Here is a 25,454-nt window from a genome sequence, read left to right as displayed (position 1 = left end):
CCTTTGGCCTTCAAGTACATCTACCAAAGATGGCACAAGAGCCAGCCTTGGTAAGCAGGGTGTATACATTTTCTTGGCTGTGGACCTGTACTTCTGAGAGCAGTCAGATTTTGAGGAGGCAAATTCTCTTTCAAGGAACCTCTATCTCTGAAGAGGTCACTGGGACCTGGGAACTATAATCATCAGAGGCCACTTAGTAGTTCTTTCACATGAGGGTTTGGACCAGGCACAATAAAGGTATTGCCATATACAAGAAGTGTTTGAAGATAGTTTAAATACAGCTTTTAAAAGATGCACATGGAAGTGAGGAGCATCAAGGAGAGTAGATTCTGCCCAGCCTTCATTCCTTAGTCACTGAGGAAAACTGCAGGTGGAACAAGTAGGGAAAAGGATGCTTTTGTTTAAATTCTTACCTCAGGCTAGCCTTGAACTTCTGATCCCTGATTTCTTGCTCCTCATGTATTATCATGCCTGGCTTAAGATTTCTTAGTCATGAAATTCTAGTTCAATGGCCTAGCTTGAGTAAGGGTCTAGGTTGGTTAACAGCACCTCACACAACTAAGGTCGGCTTCTTTTTAAACAAGAAGATAAAGCTAGCACCCAGATCTGAAAGAGCTAGTTGACTGCTTGTGCTCACAGCAGCTAACTCCCGATCCATAAGAGGTGTAAGAGGACATTAGCAAAGAGGCCCCAACCATCCAGGCTGAGCCACATGTCGTAAAAGAGTGGGGAGGTGAGGACAGCCCAAGGAGAAAGACCAAAATCCTAGCAGGGAGCTATCAGCCTCCGCTTCCGGATACATGCCCAAATCCACTCGGAGGAGACCAACTGGGCCTCAGAGTTCTTGTCCCTGGTACCCAGCACATGTGTGGCTGAGGCCATGTCAAATTCCTGAACCAGGTCCCCGTTGAACGCCACAAAGTAGCGTTTGAGCCGTTTGAAGTCTGGTGTGGAAGGTGGCAAGTAGAGCCGGACCCCAGTGAAGACATCCAACAGCACCTGTAAACAGAGTGGTCCACGCAGAGTGAGCCCTGGCCTGGATGCAGGTGGAAGGACAGTAGAGATGCCTGGACTCCACAGAATTTAGGACAGATAGTTTGCTGGAGAAAAGACACATGCTGCTATGCCATCCTCCAGTTGCTCTGAATGGACCTGCATCTGACAGTTCTCTCTGACTAAGAAGGGAAAAAGTGAGGCTCCAACATCTGAGCCAGGATATGGAAAGGGACATCTTCTCCAAGAGCCATCCAATGCAAAATACCCCTGAAAGATCAGTCTGCTCTACACAGCTACCTAGTCAGAGGGCCTGGCTGGCTTGCTCATCAGTGTGGATGAGTTCAAAGGCTTCAGGGAGGGCAGAGAGATGAAAATGGTTTGGGCTCAGGCCCTGAGATACCAACTTTCGTACTTATGCTTGGGCAGGCATGTGATCTCTGCTGACCATGGCCAGAAGCTACCCAGGAACTGACTACCTAGTTCCTGATCTCAGTAGGTACTGAACACATGCTGCCAGACCGGGGACTAACAAAAGGGAAAATAGGTTCTTTAGCTGGGAGCTGTCTGTCATGGCACTCTCCCTCTCCTTGCTGGGTGGACCTGCTCCAATAGACACAAACATCCTCCTGCACCCTGCACCCAGAGTGGGCTTCGTTCTTTAATGTCAACTGTAACGACACTGGCAGCTGGGTGGGCCCCTGCAGCCCTCCTGCTAGGCCGGCTCTATCTCCTGCCTGTTGGCACAGCTCTCCTTCCTCTTTGTCGGCTGACTTGCCGCCTCTGCAAGGCAACAAGAGGGCACAGGTTGGAGCAGCAGGACTGCTTCCTTGCCCACAACAGCAAAGTGAAGGCCCCGGGACCCTTCCCCCAGACCAACAGGGACACCTTTTCAAGTTCTCACACAGGAGCCTGAAACTCCAGGCCCTGAGCCAAACTGGCCTGTCTTGTGCACTACTCCTATACTTAGCCCCACCTTTGTTGGACATGGGGTCTCATCAGCAGCTTTCCTCTTCACCCCCACTTTCACTGGAGAAGACTTCATGGCCAGCTTCTCTCCTGGGTTCATCGGAGGCGGCTTTGGAATCAGCTTGTTGCCTGCGGCATAGCAGAGGTCAGGGTATGAAGTTAGTAGGGTACTTACCAAGCACGTATAAGACACTCGTCTGATCCCTAGCACCACACAGATACATGCCTATGATCCAACACTAAGGAGCTAGACGCAGGAGGCTCAGAAGTTCAAGGCTGCTATGAGCTACATAGTGAGTTAAAGGCCAGCCTAGTGTAGAAACCTGGTATAAAAAACCCTGTCTCAGGCTGGGTGTGGTGGCGCACACCTTTAATCCCAGCACTTGGGAGGCAGAGGCAGGCAGACCTCTTGAGTTCGAGGGCAGCCTGGTCTACAAAGTGAGGCCACGACAGCCAGGACTACACAGAGAAACCCTGTCTTGAAAAACCAAAACCAAACCAACCAAACAACTCTGTCTTAAAGTCACAAAACCAAAATTACAAAACCAAACCAAGAACAAGGAGGAAGAAGGCAAGGGGGAATGTCTGACAGTCCTGGAAGTCCAAAATGGGATTGGGGGAAGGAGCCCAGGTCCTCCTGCTATGATGATGAAAGAAAGGGGGGCAAGGCTATCAGCTAGATCCTTTAGCTTCAGGTGGCTCGTTCCCCTGGTCTGAGGGCTCTCACTGGGTACTCCGTTATTCAGGCTTGCTGAGCAGCTAAGGGGTACCTAGTAGAACAGTTTCTGGCCCATGGCTAGTCGCATGCTAGGAATGTACTGAATGTCTTCGGTGGTGGACACCCAATCACGGGACCCCAGAGTTGAAATGTATGTCTGCCCCACCATCTGTCTTACTTACACCCTCCCCATCAATCAGGCCCTCTTACCACCTCTGCTGTTGGGGTTATTCAGCTTCTGTTCCGTCTTCTTAGCACTGGCAGAAGACTTACTGGGAGGGCCCTTGGGGGCCTTGCGGGGCACAGAGGATGTAGCAGAGCCCTCATTCTCACCGCTGCTGCCCCCAGTAGTGGAACTCCCTTCATCTCCAGCCACCACAGCAAAGTCGGCCTTCTCTTTGGACAGCTGGTACAGTTCCTAAGAAATGAGGGCAAGTCAGGTGCTGCCAATCCCTGACCTGTGTGTGGGACAAGCGCTGCCTGGCACATGTAGCTAGGAGATAAAGTAGGGCCCTGTAACCTGAATAGTTGGTGTCCAAGTCACCTTCTGTGGCCCCCAAGTTTGTTTGTTTGTTTGTTTTTTTCTTCTGGTTTTTTGAGACAGGGTCTCTCTATTATCCTTGGCTGTCCTGGACTCACTTTGTAGACCAGCCTGGCCTCGAACTTACAGAGATCCACCTGCCTCTGCTTCCTGAGTGCTGGGATTAAAGGCGTGCGCCACCACACCTGGCTCCAAGTTTTTTTTTTTTCAAATACATTTTTTTTTTGGCTTAAAAATGTATTTGTTATATATACAGTGTTCTGCCTGCATGTGTGCATGCACGCCATAACACAGCTCATTACAGATGGTTGTGAGCCACCATGTGGTTGCTGGCAATTGAACTCAGGACCTTTGGAAAAGCAGCCAGTCCTCTTAACCCGAGTCATCTCTCTAGCCTCCCTAGACGTTTCTAAATATTTGATTGGCTTTAAACTTGACCTTGTCTTAGCCTCTCCAGTGATGAGATTACAGACTCAGATGAACCAGTTTGGTTTTGTTATTTTTTTGAGGCAGGGTCTCACTATGTAGCTTTGCCTAGCCTGGAATTCACCATGTACATCAGGCTAGCCTTGAACTCAAGAGAAACTTTTGTCTTTGCCTCCTGAGTGCTAGAATGTTAAAAGTGTGCAATACTACATTCTGCCTAAATCCCAAAGTGCCAGGTATGATGCACGCCTTTAATCCCAGAGGCAAAAGCAGGCGGATTGCTATGAATTGAGGCCAGGACAGCCATGGCTATTACACAGAAACCCTGTCTCGAAAAAACAAACAAAAAGTAGGGACTGGAGAGATGGCTCAGCAGTTAAGAGCACTGTCTACTCTTCAAAAGAACTCAGGTTCAATTCCCAGCACCCACATGGCAGCTCACTGTCTGTAACTCCAGTTCCAGGTGATCTGACACCCTTACACCAATGCACATAAAATTTAAAAATTTAAAAAATTAAAAAACAAACTCTTAACTTTTAACTGTTTTCCTTGCTTTGTCCCTGTGGAATGGAGATACCAAGCCAAAAGATGTGAAAAGGCCAGATGCCCAGCACTCCCAGGGCAAGACAGTGGGGTTGAGGACACTTAGAAAGCCAAGGAGCTGGCACCTTGAGTTGGGGGAGGTTAGTGGCAGATTTCCAGTCCTTGTCATCCCGAATCCGGGTGCATCGAGGAAATCGGATGGAGATCCCATCAGCAGTGTGAGCCTCAGATTTGGAGAACTCTGCCCCTGTGATCTCCCACACAGCCGCCTTCTGTCAGGATTAAAACGGGTAGATTATCTCTGGTCAGGAAGGAAGTCTCCAGCAGACAGAGTGTCAAACAAGCCAAAGCGCAGAGGCTGTCGCTGGCGGCCAGGAGGTGCCTGTGCCTGCTCTGTCTCCTCTTGAAACCTGTCTGCTAAGGAAGGCCCTCGGACAAGCCGATAGGAGTTTGCTTCCCTTCCAGTCAAGTCCAGTCGTCAGCGCTGGCTGGTTAGCCCTGTGCTTGCCATTTGGCTAAATATCCAAGTCCCATCGTGGGTGGACCTTAGCAAGGCTGGGCTAACTTCTGTGGTACTGGAGAACTACAAGCTACTTCTGGGGTTGGGGTCACAGAGCATCAGGTGATACCTTTGGGTCTGGGACAATAAAGTCAGGATAGTAGATCTTGTTGATCTTCAGCCAAGTGGGTATCTTGCTGGGATCCTGAAGGGGAAAAGACAGTTTTGGTTGCTGTCATGCTAGAGCAAGGCTTAAACCCAATCTTTGGCAATAAGACTGAAATGTGGCTTAGTTAAAAAGGATGCCCCTCTCACCCCAGGTGATCCTCTCCAGGGAGGCTGAAGCCCATCCTCCACAAGGCAGGTCCTCCCTCAGATTGAAAAGCCAAATCCTGCTTCTACAGCTAAGAGGCGAGCTCCTTTCTGAATTAAGAAACAAGACCTACAGACCTCAGTCCTGAATGCACAGCCTGTCTCAGGAGAGATGACTTCCTCACCTTGCTGATCTTCACCATATCTAGCTCCTTCTGCAGGCGGGCAAGTGTGGCATCATCATGGCCACCAGCACATTTGGTGACAGTGCACCACTTCTGGCTGTCAGGGTCATAGCAGCCCATGAGGAAGATGGACATCATGCCACCTGGGAGGGAACCATGAGTTGAGTGTGAGCTAGAAGAGATGGGCTAGAACCCCCTCTGCCAGGCCCACTATACACTGCCTGGAGTAGAATGGGCCAAGGCCTTAGCACAAATAAAGTAATTACACTCGATTTACTGGGCTCTGGGGCACCAGCCTGGCATAACCTGACACAGCACTTCAAGTGTTTAGTCCTCAGACCTCATCTTTCTCCCCAGTCAGGAAACGGTTTCTGGGAAGAAAGGGTCAAGCCTCGAAACAACTGGTAGTTGAGCTTTCTTGTGCCAGGACAGCAGAAGGTGTTCTTGACCAACTTCTTTTTTATTATTTTTCTTTCTTATTAAAACATGTTTTGTTATTTGCTCTTTTGTGAGTGTATACTTATGTGCAGCCAATCATACTCCAGTATTTATACATGCTACAGTGAGCATGTGGCAGTCAAAGGACAACTTGTGGGAGTGAGTTCTCTCCTTCACCAAGTGGGCACTGGTGATCAGTTTAGGCTGGAAGGCTTGGAAGCAAGTGTGTTCCCCACTGAGCTACCTCAGCTCTTACCCGACTTCTGTACGTAACCCTGTAGCTTCTCAGGTGTCCTGCCTGATGCCACCAGGGGCCCAGCTCCCAAGACCATCATCGAGCTAGTAAGGCCAGTGTGTGTCTTCTGATAGAGTAATACCACACAGATCAAACACCACGGACCTTTGCTTCCTTGGCCATAGAAGGCTCCAAGAACCACCAGATCAGCTGTATCAGCCATGGCCCCCTCATTCAAATAATCTTTCTTAACTTTCAGCCAGTGCCGCTTCCCAGGCTCGTATGTACCCTGAGGGAACACAATATACAGATCACAGAGAATGGTGACTCCAGAAGGATGGGTCAATCGTTTCACCGCTGTCGGCCGGATCTCAGTGTCCAGGCACCACAGGACACACAAAGCCATTTCAGATCTACGACCAGCCTGCCCAGTTAAGTAGGCAAGACTCCTCCATAGCTTTCACTCTCTTCCTCCTCCAATGCCTTTGTCTTCCCCAGCAGAAAAAGATAAAAGGTGTGGCCATCTTACCTTCACATCCTTCAGCACCAGTCCTTCCAAGCCCTCTCGGATCACTCGGTTTATCATATCAGCCAGGTCTGAGGCTTTCTAAGGGACAGGAGACGTGCAAGGTCATGTGAGAATAGGTACAGTGTTCACTTCTACACACTAGTGTAAAGCAGCCTAACTTGCAGGGAAGGAGGAGGTCCTGAGGAGCCGCTGTGGCTGCTTCCCTAGGAAGGGCTTTCATACCCTGCCCTTCTGGGGGAAGACAGAGCCCCATAACGAACACCTAAGGCTCATCCTCTCACACTCCATGGATGGCTCTGTTTTCAAACCATTAGATCTCTGCCTAGAATAGGAACTTCACTTACTGTGACTTGCTTCATTTCTGAGAACATGATCCGGTTTTGGATTTCAACCATGTTGTCATGAAGAAACTTCCGTCGCTCACAGAGAGGCCTAAGGGAAACATCAGAGCTGAGGAAAGAGCCTCCCTCCCACTCCTATAAGGAATTCTGACACAGAACAGTGCCCTGTGAGCAAAACTGATGCTTCAAGAGACAGCCAGGTATGGATCCAAGCTCCTGTATGAACAGCTCTGCTGTCAAGGGTTGCAAGGACTCCATCAACATTGGAGATGACGACTGTAGGCTATGGTTCATAGCCAGGTCATAGCTGTGCTTTCTACTCTGCTGAGGCAAGAGACTACCAGCCTCCAGTCCATACCACAGGGTCTGGTCCCACTCAAAGAATGTTACAAGTCTTGTGCCAATGCCCCTCTGTTAACCCTAAACCCTAGGCTGGCTAGCCTCTGAGTGAACAGGCTGACACAAGGTATGTCCTACACCTTACCTGATCCTAATCTGAGGCTTGCCTAGGCTCTAAGACCCTACCCCAACAATTCTTTCTACTCTCTCTCATAACGATGCATATAGCAGCTATAGAAATGGGATTAGGGAGGCATCCTAATACACAAAGGACAAGTATCAGCTGTGCAGGCCCAAGCCTTTGGATATAGCTCACTCTAGACTGCCAGTCCCCCCCCCCCCCCCACCGACGGATGTTTCACCGATGGCTTCCCCTATAAGTTGATAGTTCCAATACACAAATACTAGCCCTACCCCTATCTCTTTACAAACTAAAGCCTCTAAAGGTCCAACCCAAATAAATCCCCAGTGAAGATAGATTCTGGGTTTAAAGATAGTAGCCAGGAGCCACGCGCAGTGGCACACATCTGTAAGCCCAGTACTCAGGAGGCAGAGGCAGGCAGATCTCCGTGACCTCAAGGCCAGCCTGGTCTACAAAAGGAGTCCAGGAAGGCCAAGATTACACAGAGAAACTCTGTCTTGGTGATTAAAAAAAAAAGATGGTAGCCATATGTAAGGCCCTGGATTTCATCCGCAGTGCTGCAAAAAATGAAAAATACAAACAAAAGAAAACATATCAAAAACTAGATAACTCACCTGTCCATCAAGCTGACATCATTAAAGTAGATACAATCAAAAACAAACAGGCAGACATTAGCATCCTGGAAGGCAGCTTTCTGTGAGGGAAATGAGGAGTAAGCACATTAGGGCACTTCTGCAGTCCTTAGTGGACAGTCCTCAGTGCCTGGCAGGCCCATGGCCATAGAGCTCTCCACAGATGGTGATCCCTGCACTTCAGATTTCCAAAGCTACCCAAAGGCTTAGTCTCGGGGGTGGGGGGGGCGGCGGGGAGGGGAGTTAGTCTTAAGTCGTTAAAGGATTGTGGGACTCGTCGTCCCTCCCTATCTGTGCTCCTCAGCTCATGATGTATATATTTTGCTCTGCTATATGTTCTTGCCATGATGTGCTGCATTAATAGTGATCTAAAGCTATGGGCCCCTGTAGTCTCTGACCCTAACTCTAGAACCAAAAACCAATTCTAAGTTGGTTCCTAATAGCAACTTCTTTCTATGGAAGGACAGAAATGGAGCAGAACCTGTCCTACAAGACTTACCTTCCCTCCACCCACTTTTCAGACTGACAGCACATTCTTGCACACAGAACTCTCAGCATGTACCTTGTGCACTCCCAGAGTCCCAAAGGGCAGTGGTTTGCCTGTGTTGTTGTCAATCAGGAGCACCTCAGAATCCAAGATCATGCTTTGACCCCCAGGAAAAGCTTTGGGAATGTAGTCCTTAAAGTGGGCCACCTAGAAGTAGAAAGGAGGCTTGGCAAGGATAACCTGGCAATTAAGATCCAAAACCAAACCACAGTGATCAAAGTCCAGGCAAAACAGTTCAGAGACATGACACCCAAGCAATGGGTGAAATGCACAGCGAGGCTGCATCAGTCCCACGAAAGAGGACCAGGCAATCTGCTTTATTACCTCCAGCTGGATCCAGAAAATGGTCAGCCTACTCTGAGTCACTTCCTATGGGCTGTACAAAAAGCTTGGAGGGAAAGGAAGGAACAGGGAGTCTGTCAGGGAGGGTGTGGAGGTGACAATATAGGAGGGAAGAGGAAAGATGGGCAGACGCAGACTAGTGTAGTGTCCATTACAGAAGACTGGTGTTATCAGGCTGAGGAGAAGGATGGGGCAAACAGATGGGTTGCAGGCCAGACAGAAACAAAGCCCTGGGAACAGCAAAGAATGAGAGCAGGGGCTCCTCTAAGCCGAACTCTGAAGCCCCTGATGTCTTCAGAGTATGAGTCTTCAGAGTGGTCTACATAGGGAGTCCAGAACAGCCAAGGCTACACAGAGAAACCCTATCTCGAAAAAATAAATAAATAAATAAATAAATAGAAATAACGACTACTGCTCAGCATATAAAACAAGTGGCCCAAGCACCATATCTCCACTGGACCATAGAACACATCCCCAATCCACAGACTCTGAGAAACTGAGTCAGAACTGGGAAAGAAGGAGGCAGCGAAGCTAGGACTTCCATTTACTCACAAGTTATTGGAGCTGCTTCTCTTCCACAGATCCCAAAGGACTGGCCCTGGGAGCTGAGAAGGGCTGAGGAGTGAGGTTCTTAATTGCCATCAGTCCTGACGAGGGCAGGACAAGGACCCCAGACACCCTACAGTATTGTGCACTTATCAAACTATTAGCTCCACAAAGGTCACAACTTTCATCTACTGTTTGCATTTTCATTCTGTCCACTAGCTTCAACAGCGCACAGCATACGAGAAATACTTGTTGAGCAAACTAATAAATGATAGCCCAACAGTTCCTTGGACATGAACCTTAATCTAGCCCAGAAGGAGCACAGGGGCACGAAACACCAAAGCTCTGCACTGCACCGTCCCCGGGACCTTTCCTGGCTGACTAAGCCAAGCCTGGGCTCTTTGGCTACCCCAGCTGGTCTTCTATTACTACAAGAACCAGGAACGAATTCCTTCCATTCATTTACAGAAAAAACCAAATTCCCTTCGGAGAAGCACAACTGGAAAGGTCCTGCAATTCTGGCCCAGTGATCCTCAGAGGCAGGGAGGAGAGAGTCCTGGCTGGCAGGCTATTACCTTGTGAGGCAGGACAGGCTTGAGACTGCGGCTGAAGTAGCTGAAGTGGTCCCCCTTCTTATGCACCTGGACTCGCTCGCCGTCATACTTGATCTCAGAGAACATGCCGTTAGGACACTTCTTCATTGCATACTCGATGGACTTGCATGCCTCAGCCTTGGGATAGAGAAAGCAAAGGCTGGAGCCTGCTGCTGGGGTCATCAGGACAGAACTAGGTTCTGGAACTGATAGACTGCTGAAGGGGTGATGGTATTGCAAAGACCTGGGCAAAGCTGTATTCCGATTATAAGATCATCAGTTGATATCCTGGGGTCCACAGCACGATTGTCTCAAATAAAAAATAACTCATCACCAGAGTTAGCTTTGCATTCTGAATAAGTAAAATTTTTCTGAACTAAGATTTATTTTGTCAATAATTTAGAATCTTACAAGGAAGCTGGTTTATTAAACATACTTGCTATCATGGTGTGATGTTGGAGGTTAGACTGAAGAGGACCAGTGACAGTGAGGCTGGCAGGGTGACTAATCAGAGACTGCCAGGACGCCCAGACACAGACAATCATTCACAAATTGGCACCAGCCAAACCCAAACAATAACTACCATTTTGAGGATTGTCAAGCCACAAAACACAATGTCCTTTCATCTTTGATATGACTGATCCCTTCCATGACCAGTGCTGAACGAGAGATCTGAAGATCAGGGAGCTTTGCTTACTATGACAGGCAGCCAGTAGGCAGCAGCCTCAGATGTGCACCTCATCCCAAGCCCGTGGATGCTAAAGCACCAAGTGTGTAACCCACACCACTCCTCAGACAAGGCTGCGGAAAAGACCCCAGGGAGAGCTCCCACAGAAGCCAGAAGCCAGAAAAGCCACTTCTCCAGGTGAGGGAGCAGGTTCTGTCCCTGGGCATGGAGAGCACACTATTTTGGCACTGGCTATCCTACATTTCTGGTAGTGAGGGACCTCTTTCCTAACCCAAGGATTACAAGACAGTTAAAAAAAAAAAAAAACAAAAAACATCTGGAAAGCTCAAAGAAACTCCCAGCCAAGCAGCAGGCACTGACACACAAAAATGGGAAGGGAAGTCAGGCATGGTGGTGCAGACTGTTAGTCTCAGCACACAGGAGAAAGAGGCAGGTGGATCTCTGTGACTTCTAGGCCAGCCTGGTCTACAAAAGGAAGTCCAGGACAGCTAGAGCTTGTTACACAGAAACAACAACAACAACAAAACCTGGAAGGGAGCTGGGCGGTGGCAGTCCATGCCTTTAATCCCAGCACTCCGGAGGCAGAGGCAGGCAGATCTCAGAGTTCAAGGACAAACTGATCCGCAGAGTGAGTGAGTTCCAACAGCTAAAGCTACACAGAAAAACCCTGTCTCAAAAAAAAAAAAAAGGAAGAAAGAAAGAAAACAGTGTATTTAGGCAGGGCATGACGGTGCATGCCTTCAATCCCAGCACTCGGGAGGCAGAGGCAGGTGGATCTCTGTGAGTTCCAGGCCAGCCTAGTCTATAAAGAAGAGTTCCAGAACAGCCAGGCTATTATAAAGAGAAACTTTGTCTCAAAAACAAAACAAATCACACACACACACACACACATAAACAAAAAAACCTAGTAACAAAAAGAAACTGGAAGGGACAGCCCCTCCTCACTAAAGGTGCAGAAATCTAAACTACCTGCTGGAATAAGGCTTTATCCCTAGAGCGCCTCCTTGTCACAGGAGCCTGGCTCTCTCGCCAGCTCTGTTGCTATCCTGCAGAAGGTCACAGCCAAGTGTGATGCTAAACTGCTTGGTCTCACATGCCACTCCCACAGAGAAGACTCCAGGGCTTGCTCGACTGTGCTGGAGGCTAGGCTCAGGTTTACTAGACGGCCTGCCTTCTTCCAAACCTTTACCTCCTGGCCTAGACTGCTCTGCTCTGCTCTCCCTTCCCCACACTTTTCTAGGCAACCTACATAGAGCCCTTGCCTTTCATCCCCTTTCAGATGCCAGCAACTTGAGAAGACACGGATGACAGGGATAAGGCAGTGTTCCTCACCAGCATGGGCTGCACAGGTGTCATCAGTGAGGCCTGGACGCTCAGAGTCCGTCTCCGGCCTGGGTCCTTCTCCACCTCCTGCTCATTGAGAAGGACCCGCTCCACCACATCCTGCAGGTTGCGTGACGCTTTGAAGGCTTCATAAGCATTAGGGTCAAGGGCATCTAACCTGCCAAGGGGGACAGGAGTAGGGAAACAAACCTCTACATCTGACATTATGGCTCAGGGTAGCAGTCTGTCAGACAGGAGAGGTGCTGGGGAGGTAGTCTTGTTGCATCCTGTAACTTGAAGTCACATGGAATCAAAGACAGTTATAAATGTGCCAACACAAAATAGTCACATTTAAAAAACCCTGAGATTTTTTTCTTTTTTGTTTTTTTCTTCTTGGTAACTCTAATGAATAGTTCTGGAGCATGAATTTTGTAGATGTTGCAATGTTGAAAAGTTGAAAATCAAAACTAGCATAGGAAAAGACAAAAACGGGAATTTTAGGGTTTTGAGACCCTGTCCTTACTTGGTGCAGACTTGACAGAGGGTGAGACTGAACGGGCAAGAAACGTATTCCAGACTTTCAGTTGTAGCAGCTTTGTGTTAAAGCTAGTTATCTCCACTTTACAAGTGTGGGGTGAGTTAGGGTCCCAGAGGAAATAACAATGGGGTCACATCTGTAACAGGCTCCCAAGTCTTGAGAGCAGCAGGGAACAGGAAGCTGCTGCTCAGGCTGTCAGAACAGCTATGGTACTTACACATGTTTTGCACCTGAGTTCATCTTCAGATCATGTTTGATCAGGCGGATGATACACTTGAGGTCATTGGCTGTACACCTAGAGATGAGGCATAGTCAACTTGATCTCTGAAGAACTGATCCTCCAGACCTTCCTTCCCAAAGAAGTCCACTTCCCTAGCCCATCCCAGTGGCTCTGGTTGGGACAGGGCAGTGTCCCCCACCCCACCTGGAGGCAATGTCCTGCAGGGCCTGCTGCTGCTCATCCTCTTTGGTGAGCTTGGAGAGGTGCAGGAGGAAGGCGTCCACTTCCTGGATGGTGAGGAGGCTCTTGGTAGCTGGGGGAAAAGACTTGCTCTGCTCAAAGAAGACTCTGATCGTCTCTGACACGTCACCCTGTCTCCAAAAACCAAAATGCCACTGCTGCAACCCCAGGGGGCTTGGGACTAATGATAATTAAGAGTTCAGACAGGGACTCTCTCCCAGGCAGTTCCTAGAAGGGGCCCACCCATCTATCCACATAAGGTCATCCACTTGCTTTAGCTGAGCAGACACACAGCACTGACCCAAGACCGAGCCAGTCGACCTGTTTAAGGACACTGACATGGTCCTTCCATGATAGAAGTTTAGATAAAAAAACTTTACATGGCACCAAGGCTGGAGTCATGAACAAGCCAAAGGTGACTGGAAAGTCCAAAGAAAGAGGGGGAAAGCAAGCAAGCAAATAAAGCCCAGAACAGGAGAGACAAAAGGAAGTCTCAAGCCCTGACTTTCCAGATAAGGCCTTCTGTGGCCTGGCAGTGGTATGTTTTCAGTTACTAAACTCATGAAAGAACAGCTGTATCCTCACATTCAGCTCCCCTGGCCTAACAAAGTCTTGTTCGCTAAGCTTCCGTTTCCAGCACCAGTATGTGCTCAGTTATACTTAAAACTGGCTGTGGGAAGGCTATCCTGGCAGAGTCCCACCTGGGATGCAGCCTCCCTACACCTGCTTCTGACCTGTTCTAGGTCCCGGGCCATATCATCTGGGTTGCAGTTAAAAATGCGGCTGAAAAGCTTCACAATCTGCTTATCGTTCAAGTTGTAGACACTCTTAATGACGCCGGGCAGCAGTAGCTTCACTGTTAGGTAAACATCACCGTGGAAGCCATCTGAAAACAAAAGAAAGGAACTCCCATTCAGAAATGGAGCTGCCAGGTATGGTGGTGTATGCCTTTAATCCCAGCACTCAGGAAGATAGAAACCTGCAGATCTCTGTGAGTTCAAGGCCAGCTTGGCCTACATAGTAAGTTCTTGGACAGCCAAGGATACATGTAAGTCCCTATCTAAACTAAAAACAAAACAAAACAAAACCACAACAAAACCAAAAAGCGGAGTCGGCTTCCCACAGTTCCCGGCAAGCAGCAGTAGTCAGTGGCTGTGGTTTGTGTCTGCCTAGCCTTTTTTCCATCATCTTCCACTGGACAAAGCCCTGACTTTCACTTTGTCATTCGAGATCTAGGAAAGAAACAAAACCAGGTGATTCTAGCCTACAGTGGGCATGTGGCTCAGCTAACCACCTATGCTGAGTGGCTCATTTCTCTATTAGTCAGGAGGGTGGGTTCTTCTGCCTCCTGGGGACAGAATAAGGGCAGAGGAAGAAAGCGGCCGAGCACCCTGAGCAGCATCGGCAATATAACATGCAGGGCTATATTTGCAGCTATGGCATCTCATTTGGAGATTATTAAGAATTTCAAGATACTGATGTCTTGTGCCCCAAGCTGGCCATGGCTTGGGGGCTGGAGAGATGGCTCAGTGGTTAAGAGCACTATCTGGTCTTCTAGAGGTCCTGAGTTCAATTCCCAGCAACCACATGGTGGGTCATAACCATCTCTAATGTGATTTGATGCCCTCTTCTGGCATGCAAGTGTACATGCAGACAGAGTCCTCATATATATTAAATAAATAAATCTTTTTTGTTTGGTTGGTTTTTGTTTTATTTTGTTTTTTCAAGATAGGGGTTCTCTGTGTATCCTTGGCTGTCCTAGACTTGCTTTGTAGACCAGGCTGGCCTCGAACTCACAGTGATCTGCATCTGCCTCCCAGGTACTGGGATTAAAGGGTGCGCCACCACCGCCCAGCTATAAATAAATCTTTAAAAAAGAAAGGAATGAAAGAAAGCTGGCCATGGCTCTGCGCTTTTCAGAGGAGAAGCAGCCTCAGGATGTGCACAGCCCTACCTCCTGTGGAGCCTTTCTGCAAGAAGTCCTGGATGATCTGGGTCTTTGTGTTGTAGCTAGGATTTTCAGCCACCGTGGCGCATAGCTTCCGGAACTCTCGTAGTAGACAATCTTTGTGCTTGGGGTCACATTTACTTGCAGACAGACTTGTCCTAGGGGCAGGGCTTGAAGGGGCTTGCTCAGAGTTGTTGGGCTTGGCTGCTGGAGAGAGAAACATCACAGATGATTCATTCCCTTTTTGAAAAGCACAAAAAGGAAGGAAGAACATTAACACTTTATTGGGGCTTCATATGTAGTTTTATTTAATCCCCCAAAAGTCACTGGAAGTAGAATTGGATACACATCGCAGGTGCAGATATGGAGGTCGAGTAATTGGCCCAAATGCCACTGCTTTAAGATTGGCCCAAGAAGTACCAGTTTGTGTGAGCATTTCACACAGGAGCAAGGGCTGCTTTCATGCCACAAACCATCAGGCGGATCTCATAGCAGTTGTCATTCTGACTCCAGAAAGGTGGGGGTAAGAAGGGGACAAGAAACCAAAGGACCTACACATCTGAAATTATTGCCATCATGGGTTGTCAGAGCTGTTGCAAACACGATGGATTATATATAGACTTCACTGTCCAAGATCTTACTGATGAGACCAAGACCTGAGAACAGAAAGCTTTCAAGACCACCTACCTCCTTAGTAGAAGAGCCAAGACAGGGATGCCAGCAAGAAAGTCAGAACCCATCAGGCACTACAGTTCGTCTTTCCTTATTACCAAAATAAATGGCAGTTTTATTTTAAGAGCAAGAATCTCAGTGATTCTCTCTCACCTCTTTGTGATCATTTACAAGGCCAAGGCAGAGTTGTTATTGCAAGGAGCTGCTGACCAAGGCTTCTTGTTTGGGTTTTCTAAGTTGTAAACCTGTCATCCTGTCTGACCTGGAGTCCAATCTGAAGCAGGGATCTTTCCAAAGCACTGGCATTCAGCCAGGTTCTAGGAGAGCACCCTGTTCCTCTCAGTTCTTCTAAACTCCATGCACAAGCCCAGGGCCCTTCCAGGATCATGCTCTTTCTTGTCACCTGCACTCTTCTACATCCCTGCCATTGGCCTATTAAAGCAACAAACAAACCAGCTTTCAAATAATCAGAACTACTAGAGATAGCAGCACATGCCTCTACTTCTAGCACCCAGGACACAGAAGCAGGAGGATCGTAATTTCAGAATAGGCTGGACAAGAAGATCCTCTTTCTCTTATATTTTTGGGTTGGGAGACTAGCCTTTAATGAGTGAGCCAGCTCTCCAACCCAAGACTCTCTCTTAAAACAAACTCTGGGGACTGGAGAGATGGCTTAGAGGTTGGGAGCACTGCCTGCTCTTCCAAAGGTCCTGAGTTCGGTTCCCAGCAACCACGTGGTGGCTCACAGCCATTTATGGTGAGATCTGGTGCCCTCTTCTGGCATGCAGGCATATATGAAGGTGAAACACTGTATACTTAAATAAATATAAACAAACAAAAAACCCAGTGTGCATGCATGTGCGATAAAACTCCTACAGACCCAGGCATCATTTCTGTAACATTATCTCTACAGTCGTCTGACAGGAATAATGTCTTGATTCACAGACAAAGCCACAGATGCCCAAACAGGTGAAGACTTGCTCAAAGCACCAAGCTGTCAACCATGGACCAAACCTCGATTCTTTTGACTTTACATCTAGGCTTCTTTGACCCTCTAGATTACTTAAGTCCAAAAGGGTTTCATTTTATTATTTTATTCAACTAAGACAGTCATAAGAATTGTTTATCTCAAGGGTACAGGGTAAATAATACACTGCTCAGACAAACAATGCAATACTAGCTCCGTTGTGAACCTGACTTTCAGTCCATTCATAGAATAAGCATAATGATCTAACAGAAAGGCACTCTGGAGGTTAGGTGAAGAACAAAGCCCCTAAGCCAATGCTTTCTCTCACTTACAGCCAATAAATGGCCTTCTCAATTCCCATCTGCAGTATAGGTTCTAGCAACGCTTTACTGACTCCATGTCCACAAGCAGTAGTTTGTTATACAACAGAAACAATTTACATGTGTGTGCTTGACTAAAAATCATTATTTATCTTGCCAAGACAAACAAGAGATAGGAGATGGAACCTGAATCCTGAGCCTGTTAACTCCCAAGTCTTCCTGCTTTATAACTGGGCTCCACTGCCTCCCAACATAACAAAACACAACACCCTTCATTCAGATCTGGCCACTCATGCATCTCAACTCTAGGAATAGAGTACCAAGGCACAGAGTACCAAGAGAAATCAAAGGAAAATGTTCTATGCATGACCTGTCCTCAGTTCAGGCAAGTTTGGGGAGACATTTTCTCAGAAGTCTATCATTAAAGAAAAGCAAGAAGAACAGGTTAGAAAAATCTTTTTGACCTACGTAATAACTTAAAATGGAAGAAGTCTTGATAAAAGCAACATGTTCCTGCTGTAACAGAGACTAAAGCACACAAAAAAACACTATCCCTGTGGAACACTGAGAGTCAGCCATGGCTGGACTGCCCAGACAGAAGCCAGTACTGACACTTGGTAATGCAGTATCTCCACTTAGCCAGAGACCTAAAGAAGACCCCAAACCAGGAGGGCCTTAGCAGGAAACACAGCCTTAACCATCTTACCTGAAAAGCCAGAAAATTTCCGTGGATTGGTACTGGTAACAAACGAGGCCCCTTTCACTGGAGATGTCACCTGGCCAGTGGTCGTCAGCTTAGCCTGGACAGCAGCTTTCTTCTTCGGTGTGCCAGCTGCCTTGGAGGACAGGTCTACAGGACCCACAAAGAACAAAAATACCCTTCAGAGAAAGAGTGCTGAGAAAGCTTCTGAAGAGTTTATCAACAATTCTCAGACCCTTTTTTGCTAACTTTCTATTACACTACAACCCCAGGCTAGTTGCTCTTTTTGAGTGGAGGAAGGACTTAAAAGGGTATTGAGCAGAAGGGAGAAAAAAGGTATTTTGGGGGGGCCATTTACCTCTATTAGTAACTTGAATTTTCATCAAAATTCCTTACCACTTATCCAATATATAAGAACTTCTGATCTCTGTGTGTGAGTGGTACCAGTGTGTGTACAAGTCCCTCTGCTCTGTATCATGAGTCTCAGCCTGGGATGACCAAAGAGCAGAAGGCACGTTTCCAGGGAAGATCTGACGTAGCTCCACCTACCTCTCCTGTTCTCTGTCCATCTCCCCAGATAGTAAAGAGGGATCTGGGTACATAATGGTCCCTACCCTGGCACCCTGAATCATGATGCAACTACTAATAAAAATTCACTGGAAAAGTTAAAAAAATTCAAAAAGTACAGATTTGGGGGAAATCAATAATCTTTTTTTTTTTTTGAGACAGGTTTTCTCTGTGTTATCTTGGCTATCCTGCACTCGTTTTGTAGACCAGGCTGCCCTCGAACTCACAGTGATCTGCCTACCTCTGCCTCCCAAAGTGCTGGGATTAAATGCATGCACTACCATGCCCAGTCAATAACCATTTTTTTATCTTTAAAGATTTTTACTTTATGTGCATGGATGTCTGCATATATGTCTGTGTATATATGTGTGTCTAGTACCTAGGGAGGCCAGAAAAGGGCACTGGATCCCTTGGGACTGGAGTTATAGATGGCTGTGAGCTGCCATGGGGTGCTGAGAATTGAACCCAGGTCCTCTGGAAAAGCCACCTTTGCTTTTAACTGCTGAGCCAAGTGATCACATTTTGATAGATGAAACTTGGACCTAGCTCTGTAGAATAGCACCAATACACAGAAACAACAAAGTAAAAACAAATAAACAACAAAGTAAAAATGAATAACCAGAGCATGTCTATTTGGCCCAGGTATGTAAACTGATTGCACCTCTGAGTGAGACACAAGTCAGCAACAGATGCTGAGAAGAACAGAGGCTCATCTTCAGAGCCACAGCCTTCAGATCATTACTTTACAGGCTCTGAGAGTCCTCAGATCTGCATATAAAGCTGAGTAAGCATGTATGTGTGGATATATGTATGGGACTGTGTGTGTGTATATACATGCACACCTTTCTAGTTGTCTGTTGCAAGGTCTTGGAAGCAAAGATACCCTATCATGATGAGACAAGCAGCATCCTGATTTTAGTTTCAAAAAACTCCTCAGAAGGAGTGGCTGCCTTTAAGGCTAGGAAGGACACACAGAAGGTAAAGAGCATCCTCTTGCGCCTAATGCGTAAGTACTCATAAGATGTTTTTGAGACAGGGTCTTGCTAGCCTTGAACTCACTCTGTAGCCCAAACAGGCCTTAAACTCACTCCTGAGTACCTAGGATTGCAGACTTGTGCCACCTCAACTAGCAAAAATTCTCAAGGAAAATGATGTGCCTGGTGTGGTTGGCAGATACATGCAATTTCTGGACTTGAGGCTAATGCACAAAAGACTGATAAAAGGTCAGCTAGGGCTACCCAGCAAGGCTGCCCCTGAGAGAGTTGGGGGGTGGGGAGGAGAGAACAAAGAAACTATGGTATATAAATGAAACAAATGGCCAGGTAGTGGTGGCACATGCCTTTAATCCCAGTGCTTGGGAGGCAGAGGCAGATGGATTGCTGTGAGTTCGAGGCCAGCCTGATCTACAAAGCAAGTCCAGAACAACCTACACAGAGAAACCCTGTCTTGAAAAACAAACAAAACAAAACAAAATTGAATACATGAAACAAACAGGATATAGAAGCTAGCCTAAAGGGACTGGTAGCTGGCTAAATATGGGATAAATAAGTGCCAAACTGAATACAATAATGAACTGTAAGTCTCTGGGGAAAAGTAATAATCTAAAAGTTCATAAAGATAACAAGTTGAGGGGGCTGGAGAGATGGCTGAGAGGTTAAGAGCACTGCCTGCTCTTCCAAAGGTCCTGAGTTCAATTCCCAGCAACCACATGGTGGCTCATAACCATCTAGCCTGAGATCTAGTACCCTCTTCTGGTCTGCAGGCGTACATGCAGGCAGAATACTGTATACATAATAAATAAATGTTTAAAAAAAAAAAAAAAGATAACAAGTTGAGCCTGGCAGTGGTGGCGCACGCCTTTAATCCCAGCAGTCAGGAGGCAGAGGCAGATGGATTGCTGTGAGTTCGAGGGCAGCCTGGTCTGCATAAGCGAGTCCAGGATAGTCAAGGCTACATAGAGAAACCCTGTCTTGAAAAACCAAAAAAAGGAGCTGGAGAGATGGCTCAGTGGTTAAGAGCACTGCCTGCTCTTCCAAAGGTCCCAGGTTCAATTCCCAGCACCCACATGGCAGCTCACAACTGTCTGTAACTCCAAGATATCTGATACCCTCACACCAACACACATAAATTTAAAAAATTAAATAAAAAATATTTAAAAAAAAAAAAAAGATAACAAGTGGACAGCTAAAAGGGTGGTGGTAGTGGGTATTCTTTAAACAATATCAATATCCAAAAGGCCGTGGAGTACCAGGCATGGTGGCACAAGCTTATAATCTTAGTCTTGAGGAGACAAGGCAAGAAGACTGTTCCAAGTTTGAGGCCAGCCCAAGCTACATGGCATGGCAAGAACAAGTCTCCAAACAAACCCTCTGGAAATGCTGCGGAATGCAATACCTAGTCTGACCCTAGACCTGAACCGTGCAATGGAGGAAAAGGCACCACTACATTATAACATTCAGTCAATGGACAAAACAGTGAACAGTAGCTGGGCAGTGGTGGCACACACCTTTAATCCCAGCACTCAGGAGGCAGAGGCAGGCTGATCTCAAGGCCAGCCTGAGTTCAAGGCCAGCCTGGTCTACAAAGCGAGTCGAGGACAGCCAGGACTACAAGACAAAAACTGTCTCAAATAACCAAAGAACGGCCCCCCCCCCCAAAAAACCCAACCCCCCCCAAAAAGCCCAGTTTGCTGAGGTTGACAGGTAAACCATGATCACATACAAGAAGATCCTAGACTTAAGATCCACACTGGAGTACCTCCAGGGCCTGATGATACAACTTTCTCTGAAAGGCTCAATAAAAACCAAGCCTGATGTGAAGACAGAATGAGCACATCAACAGAAATGATGACTGTTATCAAGAGGGGCATCTGTGTAAGCAGAGCATCAGTGTTCTTGGTATTTTTATTCTTATAACTACACTGTGAATTTGAAATTATGTTGAAGCAAGACACACAAAGAAATCAATCTCCTAGACTCTGGTCTCCTGGCACCCTGTCCTATCAGCACCAGCACGCTGAGAAAGCAAGTTCTCCCCGCACCTGCAATGTGCTGGCTTATCTGTTCCTTTTCATTATCTTCCAGCTCTTCCCAGCCTTCTAGCTCCGTGAGGTCTTCGATTTTTTTTGTGGTGGCCCGTGCCCGCTCCAGTTTCTCAAACATGCACTTGATGTGGTACCACTCTTTCATGTCGCCCCCAGACTCTGAGAAGGGATTGGGCACCACCTTGCCAATGCGGCATACGCCCTTTACAATCTTCTCCTTGCATTTCTTGCAGCCAGCTGTGCCCCGCTTGGCATAGTCCACACAGAATCGCTGCTCCGCCATCTCACAGGGACCAGTACAGAGTCCCACATGCGACCCTGGGAAGAAAACAAGGTGGGTGGCACGTGGTCTTGGATGACCTCCTTGGAAAGATACTACAGGCTTTCTTCTCTGGAGGAGACAGCACCCACGAAGGAGATCTGTTTCTGACCACTGGCTGAACTGTCTTACGGCAGGCCAGTGAGTCTGTTCTGGGAACAGGCACAGTTCTTTTCTGCCAAGGGCACCAAGGTTTCTTGGGAAGAGGATCTTGAGAGCCAGAGTCATATAAGCTGCATAAACGGGTGGGAAACAGACAGACAGACAGACATGAAGAAGCCAGGCTTCCAATTTCTCAATGCCCAGAATCTCATTCAGAGCACATGCTTAAGCAAGTGCTTGCCAATACATTAAAGACCTACCACCAAGAGTTCCAATACAGGAAAAACCAGTTTCCAAAGGGGCATCAACAATATGAGACGCTCATAATGAATGGTGACCTTAAATAGTACCAAGTGCCCAAAGCTTTGTCTTAATAACCAAGAAAAATTATAATATGTTTATGAAGTTTCCTTATGAAGTGTAACACATGAGCCACTTTCAGCAAAAAAATTAAGCCACTACTTGGATTTCCGAAGAAGCCCTGCTTTGAGAGGCAACTAATCAGAACCTATAATCAGATTGACTCACTGAGTTCAAAATCACGTAGCCATCTATCAGCTGTGTGACCTGGGTAATTACTTTACCTTTCCCACTTCATCACAGTAGTTCTTCTCAGTCATGTCCTTAGGAACAGAGTAAGCAATTCTCTTATTTAATTTGGCAACCTGAATCAGGGAAAGTTAAAATAGCTGGACTGTACGAATCAAAGGACGAGCCAGACACAGTGGTGCCTGCCCGTAATCCTAGCAGCCAGGGAGGCAGAGGCAGGTGGAACTCTGAGTTTGAGGCCAGCCTGGTCTACAAAGTGAGCTCCAGGCCAACCAGACTACACAGAAAAACCCTGTCTCAAAAGAACCAAAAGATTAAAAATTAAAAAAAAAAAAAAAAAAAAAAAAAAAAAAAAAGGGATAAACCAATTCAAATGGAAAGTGATTATACGTACCCTTCTTTTTTTTTTTTTTTTCTTAATTTAATTTTTCAGACAGGGTTTCTCTGTGTAACCTTGGCTGTCCTGGACTCTCTTTGAAGACCGGGCCGGCCTCTCAAACTCACAGCAATCGGCCTGCCTCTGCCTCATATTTATAATTTAAGTGGCTTTACAGTTTTAATTTCCAATATACTGGAAACCATTTTAAGTCGGCACACTGCTGAGAAGTAAAACAGATACTGTGTCAGAATAGAAAGCTGGGGTTTATTTTGTTTGTTTGTTTGTTTTCCCAACAGGGTCTCTCTGTGTAGCCTTGGCTGTCCTGGACTCGTTTTGTAGATCAGGCTGGCCTCGAACTCACATCAATCCATCTGCCTCTGCCTCCCCGAGTGCTAGGATTAGAGACCTGTGACACCACCGCCCAAAACTAGTTCCACTCACTGCAACACAGAGCAGAGCATAGCGAGTGTACTGAATAAGGGCTTGGAGGCCAAGCTTACCCATCTTGGGGTGGGGGCATTTACCAGGTAACTTGGTTTCCTCTAACAAGGCTTACCCTAGAGTGTCGATGCTCCAAACCTCTAGTTCTCCAGTGCTGGGATTATAGGTGAGAGCTACCAAGTCTGACTTCAGTTTATAATTACTTCTGTCTTTCTTTCTTTCTTTTTTAAAAAGACAGACTATTTCTATGTAGGCCTGGAAGTCACTATGTAGAGCAGGCTGGTGTTCTGAATACAGGGATTAAAGGCGTGTACCACCACACCCGGCCCCAGCTTTATTTATTTATTTATTTTTATTGTCTTTTCGAGACAGGGTTTCTCTGTGTAGCCTTGGCTGTCCTGGACTCGCTTTGTAGACCAGGCTAGCCTCGAACTCACAGTGATCCACCCGCCTCTGCCTCCCGAGTGCTGGGATTATAGCCGTGCGCCACCACGTCCGGCTTTATTTTTAAAACAACACTAATTAGTTATTGTGGCTCTTGAATCCCATCACTCGGAAGGCAAAGGTAGGATTGCTGATGCTAGTCTGGTTTACTTCGTAAATTTCGGTCTAGCGAGGGCTATATAGCAAGTCCATCTCAAAAGGAAAAAAAAAAAACCAACAAAAACCCAAAGGATTAGAACTATTTCATGGGGTGGTTAGGAAAATTACAACGAATTCGAAGGCAGGCTGGTGGTGGAGTTCTGAACTCCCGGAGAATGTATAACCGAACTTGTCTATTTGACAATGTACGACTTGGGGGAGGGGAGGTCCGTAATTGGGAGACTCAGAGTGGGTCACACAAGCCCCTAACAGTTAAGAAACCAGAAAAGCGAGTGAAGACACTGGCTGGGCTAGGGAGGAGCTAGGGGCGAGAAGTTCAACTTTCCTCGGATTAGGATGGGTGGAGTGCAGCCCCCAGCGCGGGAGAAGACAATTAACCACAGGGCCTGACTGGCGCGGGGAGGCTCCGGCAGCACCCAGGCTCTGCCGGAGCCCGAGGCCGCGGCCGCACAGCAAGGCGGCGGGAAAGGACCGACAGCAGCCCGTCCCCGATCCCTGGGGATGCCTACTCCGGCGCTGGCGGCATCTTGTCCTCCCCGGTGCCCGCCTGGGGTCCTGGGGGCCTCGGGCCTCCCGTGGGGCCGCCACGTCACGGAGGGTGTGCCCCCAGGCTGAGCAGCGGGCGGGGGAGGAGCCACGGCCACTCCAGCCACGCCGCGCTCGGCCGGGGCCCCGGCCCTCCCCACACAGCGCCCAGCGCCCCGCCGCCCCGTCCCTCACCTGCCTTGCCCACTGCCTGGGCTCCAACGCTCCCCCACCGGCCGCCGGACCAGGAGCCCACAAGGCCGCGAGCCAGCCTCGCTCGATGACTACACCGCCTGTCTCTTTAAATACGGGTCCTTGAACCGGAGGCAGTGCGCAGGCGCAGTAACCGATCTGAAACCTGAGCCTTAGAACCCCGCCCCCTCCAGCCGCCACGTGTGTCGCTGTTCAGGCCTGGAGGGGTTGAACTGATGAGAACTTGTGGGGTTCAAGTGGCGGCTCGCTCGGGGCACTGCTGAACTAACTAGAATTCCTGAGATTATTAGGTATTGAAGATAGTAATTTAAAAAGTATTGCAGTGAGCCCAGGGAAGGAAAGATCGAGTCGTTCTACCTGTATTTTCTGTTCCTGACCACATGGGTTTTGCTGAATTAAAAAAGAGGCTACTTTAATTAAAAAGATTATTCGGAAGTGTAAAGGAGCGACGGGGACAGTGGCCCCGATTATATCATTTAGTGTGCTACCATTTCTAAACCTCAATCCGATTTTGTGAGTTTGAGGTAGCTGTTTTAACAAAAATAAAAGTATCCAGGCTGGGAGGCGCGTGACCTTGTTTAGTCTGAGGAGGTCAAACAATTGAGCTTTGTTAAGTAAATAAAGAGCAAAATTCTATTTGTGTGGTAGAATTTAGCCTTTATTCCATAGGGAGAGAACGATATGAAGGGTCCAGGCAATAGTTAACTATAGTTGAAACTGGTCAGGGCAGAGACTTAGGCCAGTGAACCCACTAAGAGGCTGTTCTCTGTATCAAAGTGGCCTTGGGCTGGACAGGAAGGTGCATGTTTGAAAAGATGCTTAGCCCGGCGTGGTGCCTGCATGCTTTAATCCCAGCACTCGGGAAGCAGAGGCAGGCGAATCTCTGTTGAGTTCGAGGCCAGCCTGGTCTACAAAGTGAGTCCAGGACAGCCAAGTCTACACAGACAAACCCTGTCTCGAAACACCACCACCCCTCCCCCAGGGGGAAAAAAAAAGATGCTCAGTTAATCTGCTGATAAAGATAAGAGGGAGCTTTCCTTCCACTCCTAACAGGCTCCCTTCTGCGCTCATCCTTCAGTTCTGTAAATGACCCCTGTTTGAAATGCCTCCTCTCGCCCTGCCGCAGGCTAAACCTGGGTTTGGGAAGCGGAAGGGCTTAGGAGGCTCAAGGCCTTCGGTGGGGAAGCATGAACATTTTGATTGGAGAGTCTTGAGACTTTCCCCCTT

General features: G+C 47.6%; 1 protein-coding gene across 3 annotated transcripts; it reads right to left on the bottom strand.

Annotated features, from left to right (window-relative positions):
* Positions 1 to 682: 682 nt before the first annotated feature.
* Positions 683 to 24,334, bottom strand: Lig3 (DNA ligase 3). 3 transcript variants are annotated; one of them, XM_051158126.1, is made up of 20 exons: positions 24,210 to 24,334; positions 21,094 to 21,648; positions 17,493 to 17,636; positions 14,834 to 15,034; positions 13,614 to 13,765; positions 12,844 to 13,010; positions 12,637 to 12,714; positions 11,891 to 12,059; positions 9,853 to 10,008; positions 8,405 to 8,536; positions 7,825 to 7,904; positions 6,733 to 6,820; positions 6,389 to 6,466; positions 6,025 to 6,148; positions 5,187 to 5,329; positions 4,820 to 4,894; positions 4,316 to 4,462; positions 2,891 to 3,098; positions 1,970 to 2,091; positions 683 to 999 (listed from the first exon to the last, which is right to left on the bottom strand). In XM_051158126.1, the coding sequence occupies exons 2-20, from the start codon at positions 21,641 to 21,643 to the stop codon at positions 766 to 768; spliced, it is 3,048 nt and encodes a 1,015-aa protein (XP_051014083.1). In that variant the 5' UTR covers positions 21,644 to 21,648; positions 24,210 to 24,334; the 3' UTR covers positions 683 to 765. The 3 variants fall into 3 exon arrangements, with proteins under 3 accessions (XP_051014083.1, XP_051014084.1, XP_051014085.1); XM_051158127.1 differs by having other exon boundaries at positions 14,834 to 15,031; XM_051158128.1 differs by having other exon boundaries at positions 21,094 to 21,414.
* Between the last annotated feature and the right edge of the window lie 1,120 nt (positions 24,335 to 25,454).

This window comes from Acomys russatus, chromosome 16, assembly GCF_903995435.1.
Source record: "Acomys russatus chromosome 16, mAcoRus1.1, whole genome shotgun sequence".
Taxonomy (NCBI): Eukaryota; Metazoa; Chordata; class Mammalia; order Rodentia; family Muridae; genus Acomys; species Acomys russatus.
The sequence above is the reverse complement of the archived record's forward strand: the minus strand, read 5'-3'. Positions and strand labels throughout refer to the sequence as shown.

Bases quoted from the DNA above. Each gene is read 5' to 3' on its own strand.
- Lig3 (XM_051158126.1), bottom strand. From the start codon at position 21,643: ATGACTCTGGCTCTCAAGATCCTCTTCCCAAGAAACCTTGGTGCCCTT. The intron at 12,060-12,636 runs GTAAGTACCATA...CCCCCTTGGCAG, and splicing joins AACTCAGGTGCAAAACATGT to GTTAGATGCCCTTGACCCTA. The intron at 10,009-11,890 runs GTGAGGAACACT...CTCTATCCCAAG, and splicing joins CACCTGTGCAGCCCATGCTG to GCTGAGGCATGCAAGTCCAT.